An 11,931-nucleotide genomic window follows, 5' to 3' on the forward strand; every position below is an offset into this window, starting at 1 on the left:
ATGGAAGTGGAAGACTACAGTGATTTTTCAAACAATGTTATATAATAGATTCCTCTTCAAGAGTATTTTTAAAAATGTTTTCTTAGCATTCCACATTTTATCTCTCATTCTTTATATATTTCTACCTGCTTTGGTGAGGGAAAAAAAGTCATTTTTAGACCTGAATGTTCAAGAACCTTGGGCTATAGATTCTACCCCATGGAACATTGTCACCCAATGTTAGCACCAGTTTCCTGGGTAGACAGGTCCCAGTTCAGGCTTCTGCCTGCATCCAAACCTTTTAGGAAAGATGGAACCACTGTCTTTACTTTTTCCTGTTTGCCAGGTGATAAAACAATGATTATAGAGAAGAATATATGTGCAAGGAGAGGTCAGAGCATTAATATAAATGCTTTGGAACCTGTCTTAGAAATTTAGGTAAAGAAGACAATTTGTAGTTAAAGCTCTTGGGCTCCAGGCCTAGCTCTTCCACTTACTAATTGAGTAATCTTGGTAAAATCCCTTAACTTTTGTGAACCTCAATTTTCTTGCCTTTAAAGACAATAGTGCCTATAACTAAATTATTGTAATGACCTTGTATGTGTAAACACAATTTTTTAAAGTCTAAAATCTCATAATTATCTGGGTTTATTTCTTGTTAACAATGTTTTCTGTAGAATCAATAGCAACTATGGAGGATTTGTGCCCTCTACTCTTGATGGTTATAGAGTGATTGATTATCACCATACTCTTTAGACTAGAAAAGCTTGAGTTTTTTCTTTTTCATTTTGAGACAGTCTTGCTCTGTTGCCTAGGCTGGAGTGCAGTGGCGTGATTTCAGCTCACTGCAGCCTCCACCTCCTGGGTTCAAGTGATTGTCGTGCCTCAGCCTCCGAAGTAGCTGGTGGTGCACCACCACAGCCGGCTAATTTTTGTATTTTAGTAGAGACATGTTGGCCAGACTGGTCTCAAACTCCTGACCTCAGGTGATCTACCCATCTCGACCTTCCAAAAAGTGTTGGGATTACAGGCATGAGCCACTGTGCCCAGCTGAGTTTTTTCTTTTAAAAAGATGTTTTTTAGAATTGTTGTTAGCATCTCGAGTAATGTTGATGAAAAGGATATCAGTTACCCTTTGGACGATGTCCTGCCTTGGCAGTATATACCCTGTTGTGTATGTGTTTGTGTTATATGAATTATATAAATATTATATATGGTACATAATTATTATTTAGCTGTCCTTCATTAACATCATAGAATTGCACTTCACAGCATTTTTGTATATATTATCTCATTTGATCTTTGCAACCATGGAGTGAAGTATTCAAAATAAACATTATCTGATGGATTTGGGTTTTGTGTGGTTAGGTTTTTTTATTTTGTTATTTTAGTTGTAACTTTGATAACATAACTTAGAAGCTTCTAAATAATGAAATATCCTAAGTTAAACTGGTAACTGAAAAACAATATTCCTCTTAGATTTGCTGTCATTTTGTCTTATGACATCATTATGGAGCTTTTTGTCATATGACCAAAAATAAGGCTATTTCTGAATGTTAGCAGGGCTAATATTATTCCTCCAGTTATTCCAGTGTTTCTCAAATGAAAGTTATTGATAAAACCCTAAGAAGATCCGCCAGGAAGTTCGTTTATATATACAAAAATTATAAAACTCCAGTCAAGTGATAGATGGCAATACTGGTAATATAGGTCATATGAATGAGATAACTCAGCCTCCATACCTTCTGAAGCCTGTCCCTCCATTTACTCTCTTAGATTTTAAAACCTGCTGGTATGCTAAAAAAAGATGGAAGGGAAAGGGAAGGGTTAGGATTGTTTTTAATTTCTTTTCTTGTTTTTAATTTTTTTTTTTTAGAGATGGGGTCTCACAGTGTTGCCCAGGCTGGTCTTAAACTCCTGTGCTCAAGCTGTCCTTTCACCTCAGCCTCTTGAGTTGTTGGAATTACAGGCCTGAGCCACTGTGCCCGGCTTAATTTATTTTCTAAATAAATTTAGATGGAAGTAGAGATTTGACAGAGTTGTGAGAAAATTATTTTGAGCTCTATTGTTTAACCACAAGCCTAAAACAGAATTACTTAATTACTTGTCTATTAACAGAAATGATGAGAAGTTTTTAAACGTGATTTTAAAATACTACTAATATTTGAAATGGTCAGAATCCCCAGATGAAATACTGAATCGGTTTGAGGTAGAAAATAGTGAAGATTAAGATTGAGTTTTATATTAAAACACCTTATCCAGACAGCTCAGTAGTCTATAATCCACATTTTGTCCTTCCCTCTTTACAGCATCTTCACCAGGCAAGAGTTCAATATATGGCAGTTTTTCAAGTGGTATGTTTCATTTTATTATGGTGTGCTTATTTTCTTTGTCCTTTTTATCCCGGAAGTTTCACCAATCCCATTAGATACTTATGGGTCAAATACTTCCAAACTTTCTCTCAAAACTAATTATTGTGTGCTTTCTACTAGACCCCACCATATGCTGTGAACAGCTATGAAAGAAATAGGTCTTGTGTCTCAAGGAGCCCTCAGTCTAATCAGCACTCAGATGTTCTACTTTTTCTTCTGCTTCTGGCTGATCTCTGTCTTCTTTTTTTTCCTGGTGGAATTTGTATCCTCTTTGTCTACTAGAAATAAATACTCAAATTATGAAACATAAGTTGATAGTCTTATTTTATTACTCTCACCATTAGATGACAGCATCCAGAAATCAGAGCTTGGAAACCAGTCACCATCAACCTCCAGCCGACGTAAGTTTGTGTATTCAGTTTTAATTAAATATTTCTGTAAAATTGGATAATCCATAATTATTCCATGATTATTTAAAAATGGTTTTTGACAGCAGTATGACTCGATGCTATTTGAAGAATCATATTTTAAGCACTTTAGAGGAAAAAGTATATATTCTACTAGCAGTGAAATTATTTATGGACAAAATATATATGAGACAACATCTGGTATTGCCCCTTCACTTTACTGTCCATAAGACCAAAAGTAATAGCTAATAATAAGTAAAGCTACTAATACTGTTAACTGAGGAAACCATGCTAAATTGAAAGAAAGACAGCCAGAGCATGACTTTATGGGATTACAATGGCTTTTGGAGTCTGCACACTTGCATTTGAACTAGATTGGACCACTTACCTCCTTTACAGCCTTGTTGCAAGTTTCTTTAGTTCTCCAAGTCTTATTATCCTGAAAACAGTACTAAGAAAATAAATTCATGGGCTGAGCATGGTGGCTTATGCCTGTAATCCCAGCACTTTGGGAGGCCGAGGCAGGCGGATCATGAGATCAAGAGATCGAGACCGTCCTGGCCAACACGGTGAAACCCTGTCTCTACTAAAAATACAAAAATTAGCTGGGCATAGTGGCACACGCCTGTAGTCCCAGCTACTCAGGAGGCTGAGGCAGGAGAATCGCTTGAACCCGAGAAGCAGAGGTTGCAGTGAGCCGAGATCGCACCACTGCACTCCAGCCTGGAGACAAAGCGAGACTCCATCTCAAAAAAAAAGAAAGGCCAGGTGCGGTGGCTCAAGCCTGTAATTCCCCCACTTTGGGAGGCCGAGGTGGGCGGATCACAAGGTCAGGAGATTGAGACCATCCTGGCTAACATGGTGAAACCCCGTCTCTACTTAAAAAACGCAAAGAAAATTAGCTGGGGGTAGTGGTGGGCGCCTGTAGTCCCAGCTGCTCAGGAGGCTGAGGCAGGAGAATGGCGTGAACCCGGGAGGCAGAGCTTGCAGTGAGCCAAGATTGCACCACTGCACTCCAGGCTGGGCAACAGAACAAGACTGTCTCAAAAAAAAAAAAAATAGATTAATGATGATTCTCACATTTTTTGTTCTTGGTACCGCTTTACACTAGTAAAGTTATTAAGAACCTCAAAGAGCTTTTTGTTGGAAATATGGGTTATATCTATCCATATGTACCAGGAAATTAAAGTTGAAAAATTTTTAAAATATTTATTAATTGATTTTAAATAATTTAGCAAGATGAGTGACACATCAAATTACTTTGCATTTTTTCTGATCTCTTTAATGTCTAGCTTTAAAAAATGGATTTGGATTATCATATATGCTTCTGTATTCAGTCTGTTACAATATATTTTGGTTGAAGTATCTACAAAAAATCCAGCTTTATACAGATAGGAAAAATTTTAATAGCCTTTTCAGATAATTGTGGCTATTCTTTTTTGAACTCTCCAAAACTCAACAAGTGTTAGTTTCTTAAATGTTACTTGAAATAGGATATCTGAAACCATCTTACTGAGCTTTTAGTACTCTATTACAGTAAAATTCATTGGTCTTTCTTATACTTTCAATGGAGTATCGTGCACTGGTCATTTGGAAAACACTGGTTCACTGAGAAATGCAGATTTTTCCAAACATTGACACATTAGGAATGTAATATAAAATATCACATTTGTTAATATCACTGCCAATCTCAAGACTTTTAGAAAGTGTTAAAGGGTAGGGTGCCATGGCTCACGCCTGTAATCTCAACATTTTGGGAGGCCTATGTGGGCAGATCACCTGAGGTCAGGAGTTCAGGACCAGCCTGGCCAACATGGCAAAACCCTGTCTCTACTAAAAATACAAAAACATTAGCCGGGTATGGTGGCATGCACCTGTAATCCCAGCTACTCAGGAGACTGAGGCAGGAGAATCACTTGAACCCGGGAGGCAGAGGTTGCAGTGAGCCAAGATGGCACCACTTCATGCTATCCTGGGCCACAGAGCGAGACTCCATCTCAGAAAAAAAAGAAAGCGTTAAAGTACAATGTTGGGAGTTGTCAAACTCGTGGCAGATTGAGGATTCTAAAATCCTCATTTTCACTTGAAAGCAAATGTCTGCAAAATACACAAGTCTGACCATAGTTTACTTGTTCTTTCAAGTAAAAAATAGTATTCCTGAAAAATGTGCTAATTCATCTTGTAATTCATTTGCACAAAATTACTTTCCTTGAGACAACCATGGTACTGTATGATGCAGCAGAAGTGCTTTGTGCATACTTCCCATTTCTTCAGAAAGAATATTGACAAGATATGTACTCAAGGATTGAGATTTAATAAGATAAATAATTAACTGCTTCATCAAGGACATTCTTAAGTAAAGGAATGTCGCTTTGTTAAACCTTGAATGCATGGCAGTGAAAAATAACAACGACTACACTCATACAGTTTGGTGCCACTGCCCTGTAACTCATGCTAAGGCATCAAAAGTTTTTCCCACCATTGCTTTTGCATTATCAGTGCAAATGTCAACACAAGGTGAAGGTCAAATAACATCTTAGTGTTAGAAGAATAGTTTTAACTTCATGGGTATCTCCCCCACAAAATAGGGTCTTGAGGTACCCCACAGATCACACCTTGAGAACTGCTACTCTAAAAGGTCCCTACTAAAATTAATAGCCTGAAACAGTCAATAAATAAAAGGTCTAAAAGTATTATTGTTACTATCATATTAACTGAATAAGTGGAGTAGAATATGAGAAAGAACTTTATAAACTGAAAAGCACTAAATATAAATTAATACTATGGCCGGGCGCGGTGGCTCACGCCTGTAATCCCAGCACTTTGGGAGGCCGAGGCGGGCGGATCACGAGGTCAGGAGATTGAGACCATCCTGGCTAACACAGTGAAACCCCGTCTCTACTAAAAATACAAAAAAATTAGCCGGGCGAGGTGGTGGGCGCCTGTAGTCCCAGCTACTCGGGAGGCTGAGGCAGGAGAATGGCGTGAACCTGGGAGGTGGAGCTTGCAGTGAGCCGAGATTGCGCCAATGCTCTCCAGCCTAGGTGGCAGAGCGAGACTCCGTCTCAAAAATAAATAAATAAATAAATAAATAAATAAATACTATTATTATTGCCAATAGTAATTAGCGATGAGTTACAAACTTAAGTTTTACCAGTGTTAACTTGCATACCACAAAAGGCCACACATCAGTAAAATTAAAGGGACAGCTAGCTATTATAACATGTAGAAGATGTTCATTCGTATTGCATGCTTTTCTTTTTTTTTCTTTTTTTTTTTTTTGAGATGGAGTCTCGCTGTGTCACCCAGGCTGGAGTGCAGTGGCGTGATCTTGACTCACTGCAGCCTCCGCCTCTCATGTTCAAGTGATTCTCCTGCCTCAGCCTCCCAAGTAGCTGGGACTACAGGCTTGTGCCACCACACCCAGCTAGTTTTTTGTATTTTTAGTAGAGACGAGGTTTCACAGTCTCGATCTCCTGACCTCGTGATTCACGTGCCTCGGCCTCCCGAAGTGCTGGGATTACAGGCATGAGCCACTGTGTCCAGCCTGCATCCTTTTCTTTATCCTTTTATATACTTCAGAAATAGTTCACCTTGAATAATTAGCCATGTGAATGCTGAGTTTCTAAATTAAAAAATATTTTATAAATTGTCTTTTAATAGTCTATTCTCCCAACTGTTAGCAGTGGAAATAATAAACTTCACTTTATAAACTGTATTATTTTTCTGACTTGTTTATGCCATTTCTTTTGTTTAAAAACTTTTTTCCTCAAAGATATTTTTATACTGAAGAGACATACACATATTTATACACATAATTCAAAGTGTATGCATGTAAGATTTTCTTGAGAATGCGATAAATTATTTTATTAAGAAAATTATCAGCTTTCTTCTTTAAAGTTCTCTTTTACCTAATGTTTACAAAGATTGATACTGATTTTAAAAGTCACTTGCCTTGAATCTAAGAAAGTGGTATTTATATCTGTCGTTTCTTTTTTTCTGAGTAGAAGTGACTGGACAACCCCAAAATGCATCTTTTGTCAAGAGGAACTGCTGGTGGCTACTTCCTCTGATAGCTGCTCTTGCCTCTGGGAGTTTTTGGTTCTTTAGTACTCCTGAGGTAGAAACCACTGCTGTTCAAGAGTTCCAGAACCAGATGAATCAACTTAAGAATAAGTATCAAGGTCAAGATGAGAAGCTGTGGAAAAGGAGCCAAATATTCCTGGAAAAACATCTTAATAGCTCCCATCCTCGGTCTCAGCCTGCTATCTTGCTGCTCACTGCTGCCCGAGATGCTGAAGAAGCGCTTAGGTGTCTGAGTGAACAAATTGCTGATGCCTATTCTTCTTTTCATAGTGTCCGTGCCATCCGGATTGATGGGACAGATAAAGCTACTCAAGACAGTGATACTGTCAAACTAGAGGTAGACCAAGAACTGAGCAATGGATTTAAGAACGGCCAGAATGCAGCTGTGGTACACCGCATTGAGTCATTGCCCGCAGGCTCTACTTTGATCTTCTACAAATATTGTGACCATGAAAACGCAGCCTTCAAAGATGTAGCCTTAGTCCTGACTGTCTTATTGGAGGAAGAGACACTTGGAACCAGTCTAGGCCTAAAGGAAGTTGAAGAAAAAGTAAGAGATTTCCTTAAAGTCAAGTTCACCAATTCTAACACACCCAACTCCTACAATCATATGGACCCAGACAAACTGAATGGCCTCTGGAGCCGCATTTCTCACTTAGTTCTGCCTGTGCAACCTGAAAATGCCTTGAAAAGGGGCATCTGCTTATAAGAAGTGAGAGAGAAGAAAAATCATGTCCCAAGTTCTGAGAATTGTTCACATTTTCTAACCAGAGACAGAATTCAGAGCTCTTTTTGAAAGAACTGGTTTCTTTTTAAAGGAAATTAAGTTCTTACATAAACATGGAACATAAAAATCATTCATTCAACCTAATTATCTATGATATGAGAGAATCATTTCAGTTTCCATTGAGAGCTGTGTTAAAGGTATCTTAGGAGTGCAGATAATATGCAGTTCCTTAGAGAATCTATTTTGATTCTGGGCTGAATTATTACAGTTATGGTATGACCAGTGAAAGGGATTTGTCTCCTTATGAACCTTCCTGATTTTTTAACTTAGATTTCTCACTAAGTTTCTTGAGTTATTAGTAAGATTGCTCCCTAAATGTAACCATGGATTTTCCCATTATGTCCCCTTTTATACCATGTAGGTGTGAGTTCCTTAGCTTCTGCCTATAGGAACATAAGCAATGAAAGGTCACGTAGGTGTGTGTTTGGAATTTTTTTTCTTTTGTTTCTTGGAAGATGGAAAGAACAAGGCAAGGAAGAAATTAATGGGGAAGCTGAAGGGAGGAAATGTTACAGTAATCCACTGAGATACAGGTTAGTCACACATAGGTATATGAACTGTTAATCTTGGTGGATTCCATTGGGATTTGTTTTTTATATCTCCTTTTTCCTTCCTTGAAGAAAAATTCTTGGCCCTCCCAAGGATTCTTCATATATATTGCAAGATTTAATATATTTGTTCACTTGACTTTTAAGAGTAGGTCAGGCCGAGGCAGGTGGATCACCTGAGGTCAGGAGTTTGAGACCAGTCTGGTCAACATGGTGAAACCCCGTCTCTACTAAAAATACAAAAATTAGCTGGGCATGGTGGCACATGCCTGTAATCCCAGCTACTTGGGAGGCTGAGGCAGGAGAATTGCTTGAACCCGGGAGGCAGAGGTTGCAGTTAGCCGAGACCAGGCTTATTGCCCTCCAGCCTGGGCAACAAAAACGAAACTCTGTCTCAAAAAGAAAAAAAAAAAAAGACTAGGTCAATTTGTAACAGTTTATGTTGGACACATCCTGAAGCTTTTGTTTTGAATTAAGAAATAGTTTCAGGAATTGACAAACCATTTGTTAACCTGCTGTCCTGGGCTATCGAAGAAGATTTTGTTTTCTGCGGATCCAGTTGTTGCAGTCCAGGTCCTCTAGTGCAACGCCATAGCAAATATAAAGAGTTACTATGCACGTGATACATGTTATGGAGTGCCTCAAGCCAAGATAGTGAACTTATATGAAGAGTGTGAAATGTATTTCTTTACTACTATAGTAGTATAGTTATAACTTTGCATCTATAATTGAGCTTTCTCATCTGTCAACTGCTGTGGTTTTCTTAAAATGTTACAATTCTAGATCTATCCACCTTGTTTTTTTATTGTCCACAAACCATTAAATGTAAATACTGTTTTTAGAGAGAGTCAGTCAGTCATTGGCTTTGTCATTTACCCTTTGAGAGTTCCACAAGTGGTAGTAGAGTGGTCTAACTTCTTTCCTCTGGTACTACCAGTATTCATAAATGTATGCCCCTTACTATAATTTGTTCCTCTTAGAAGTCAGATCATCTGATTTATAGAGGATTATGAAAACCAGAGTTTCTGAAAAGGCTTATTTTATACATACATATTATATAGAGAAATAAATGTTTTTATTAAATGTTTCACTGACCCAAGTAATTTAAAAGTAATATGTTACCTATGTCTTTCAGGAAAAATAATTATAGCAGCTGATCTGTAAATGACTTTAAAAGCTATTTTAGTAATTTAAATAAATTTACTTTCTTGGTTTGTACTCTCTGTGTTATGTATTTAATGATTTATCATATTTAAAAAAAGAAATCCAAGTCTTTTCCTTGAACAATTTTAGCAACCTTGGCTAGGAGAAACAAAAACCAAAGAACTGGAGCCATTTGCAAGTACATTGGTTAGAAGTGGAATAGCCATAACTTTCCATTTTATCTCGGCACTTAGGGTTTGTAAAAATACAGTGAATTTAGGTATTCCTGACTTGGCAAAAGAATCTCCACAGCAGCTTTTCTTTCTTTCTTTCTTTCTTTCTTTTTTTTTTTTGAGACAGAGTCTCGCTCTGTCGCCCAGGCTGGAGTGCAGTGGCCGGGTCTCAGCTCACTGCAAGCTCCGGCCCCCCCCCTCCCCCCCCCGGGTTTACGCCATTCTCCTGCCTCAGCCTCCCAAGTAGCTGGGACTACAGGTGCCCGCCACCTCGCCTGGCTAGTTTTTTTTTTTTTTTTTTTTTTTTTTGTATTTTTTAGTAGAGATGGGGTTTCACCGTATTAGCCAGGATGGTCTCGATCTCCTGACCTTGTGATCCGCCCGTCTCGGCCTCCCAAAGTGCTGGGATTACAGGCTTGAGCCACCGCGCCCGGCCGGGCACGGGAAAGTTGACAATGAAGAACCCGGAAATGCGCCATTTTAGTCCCTTTGTTCTTTTGTTCCCTCCCTCCCTCCGTCCAGACACTATGTATCTGTTTATGGACTGTAAATGTTTTTTGCTTTATACAAAATACAATTTTTTTTGTCCCCAATGAACCAATTTTCACCCCCATTGAGAATGCATGCTCAAGAGCATCCACATTTTAGATAATTGCTGCCTAAAACATTCTATTTGCTATTCATGTTATTGTGATCCTTTTAGAAGGGAAAATTTATTTGTTATTTTATTTATTTATTATTATTTTTTAGACAGTCTCACTCTTGCCCAGGCTGGAGTGCAGTGGTGCAATCTCGGCTCACTGCAACCTCCGCCTCCCACGTTCAAGCGATTCTCCTGCTTCAGCCTCCTGAGTAGCTGGGATTACAGGTTCACACCACCATGCCTGGCTAATTTTTTGTATTTTTAGTAAAGATGGGGTTTCACCATGTTGGCCGGGCTGGTCTTGAACTCCTGACCTCGGGTGATCCACCTGCCTTGGCCTCCCAAAGTGCTGGGATTACAGACATGAGCTGCGGAGCCTGGCCTAGAAAGGAAAATTTAAGACATCAGCTTCAAAATAGGAGCTAGGGTCTAGAGAAATGGAGCACGTTGTAACTGGCCGACAACAGTGGCCCAGGAAAACCACAGTATGGTACCTTCTTAAACTTTTGAAACTTAATTTGCTTCACTTCTTTTAATGACTTTAATATTTAAAGATGTTTTGTAAACCTCTAATCCTGAAAAAAAAATTGGAAGTAAACTGATTTTCATTCAGTGAAGAGAACTGCCATTTAGAAGTGATAGGGGTTTACATACTTTGTACCATTAGTTAATACCTAAGCTAAAAGTATAATATCCAGTTTCCTTATGATCTCAGGTTTATGGAAAGTAGCCTTTCTTTTGGCAGTGTAAACAAGCAGTTCTACTAAATACATAAAGATAATGCACTATTCTGCTATTTTGTCCTTATCAAGATCATGGAGTAAAATTTTGCGGTGTAAGAGGATAGGGTTTTTCCCTAAGGAAGAGGATTTTGTTGGCATTAACCACCAAAGATGGGGTTCCTCAGCCTGGAAAACCAAGCTGAGAAGGCTGCCACTGACGGGAAGAGGAGGAAATTCCTCCCTTGAATGCCCTGTTTCTGGCCTAGATTCAGAGAATTCCTTGTGTGTTTAAGGACCCTTGTGGGTGGTAGAGAAACTAGTTCCTGTCACCTGAGCATAAACAGGAGAACCCCCTTGTACTCTACACTCCGGGCATAATGAACTACTTGCAATTTCCTAAACACATCATTCACTTGTCTTTTGCACATTCTTAGACTCTTTTGGAATACTTCATTTCCTGCCCTCTCGCTTTCTCCAATCTCATGTTCTGCTCATTCTTATTTGTCCTTAAAGTCTTCGTTTTCTTAGGGCAGCACTTCAGTGAAATCTTTCATAATTCCCTCCCCCCCAAATACTATTTTAGGTGCCTCCTGTTTGTTGTTGTTGTTGTTGTTGTTGTTGTTGTTTTCTTTTTTTGGTGATTTAAACAATGCGACCTTTATTGTTACAAAACCCAGCAGCATGAGGAGTTCCTGGGTTGGGTCACTTAGAGGCTGGAAAAATTCATCCCAAGCATTACAAGCTAACCAATGATATACCCCCGGTGAAAGAAAACCTCTGCAAGCTGCTAGCTGAAGCCAGCTCCTGTCCTCTTATCCAAAACTGGGTCGTGTCCAGCCAAACCATTTTGGGAGTTGAACGAGTCACTTCAAAGGGCTCAAATGACCGGTGAATCTTCCAGATAAAAGGAGAGAACACAGCCTTTCCTGCGCATTTTAAAGTGACTGAGGTGCTCCACACTCTGATTTATCCTTTATTACCCTGTGGCAGCATTAGCATACCCCTGCTACC

General features: G+C 38.9%; 1 protein-coding gene across 4 annotated transcripts in view; it reads left to right on the plus strand.

Annotated features, from left to right (window-relative positions):
• The window catches only part of TOR1AIP1 (torsin 1A interacting protein 1), a 46,879-nt gene extending 37,477 nt beyond the window's left edge, over positions 1 to 9,402 (plus strand). For all 4 annotated transcript variants that reach the window (XM_010375656.2, XM_010375658.2, XM_010375657.2 and 1 more), the window contains 3 exons: positions 2,289 to 2,333; positions 2,696 to 2,752; positions 6,766 to 9,402. In XM_010375656.2, coding sequence (XP_010373958.1) covers positions 2,289 to 2,333; positions 2,696 to 2,752; positions 6,766 to 7,553 — 890 coding nt within the window. In that variant the 3' untranslated portion in view covers positions 7,554 to 9,402. The remainder of the gene's footprint in view (positions 1 to 2,288; positions 2,334 to 2,695; positions 2,753 to 6,765) is intronic.
• Positions 9,403 to 11,931: the final 2,529 nt, after the last annotated feature.

The sequence above is a fragment of the Rhinopithecus roxellana genome, chromosome 8, assembly GCF_007565055.1.
Source record: "Rhinopithecus roxellana isolate Shanxi Qingling chromosome 8, ASM756505v1, whole genome shotgun sequence".
NCBI lineage: Eukaryota > Metazoa > Chordata > Mammalia > Primates > Cercopithecidae > Rhinopithecus > Rhinopithecus roxellana.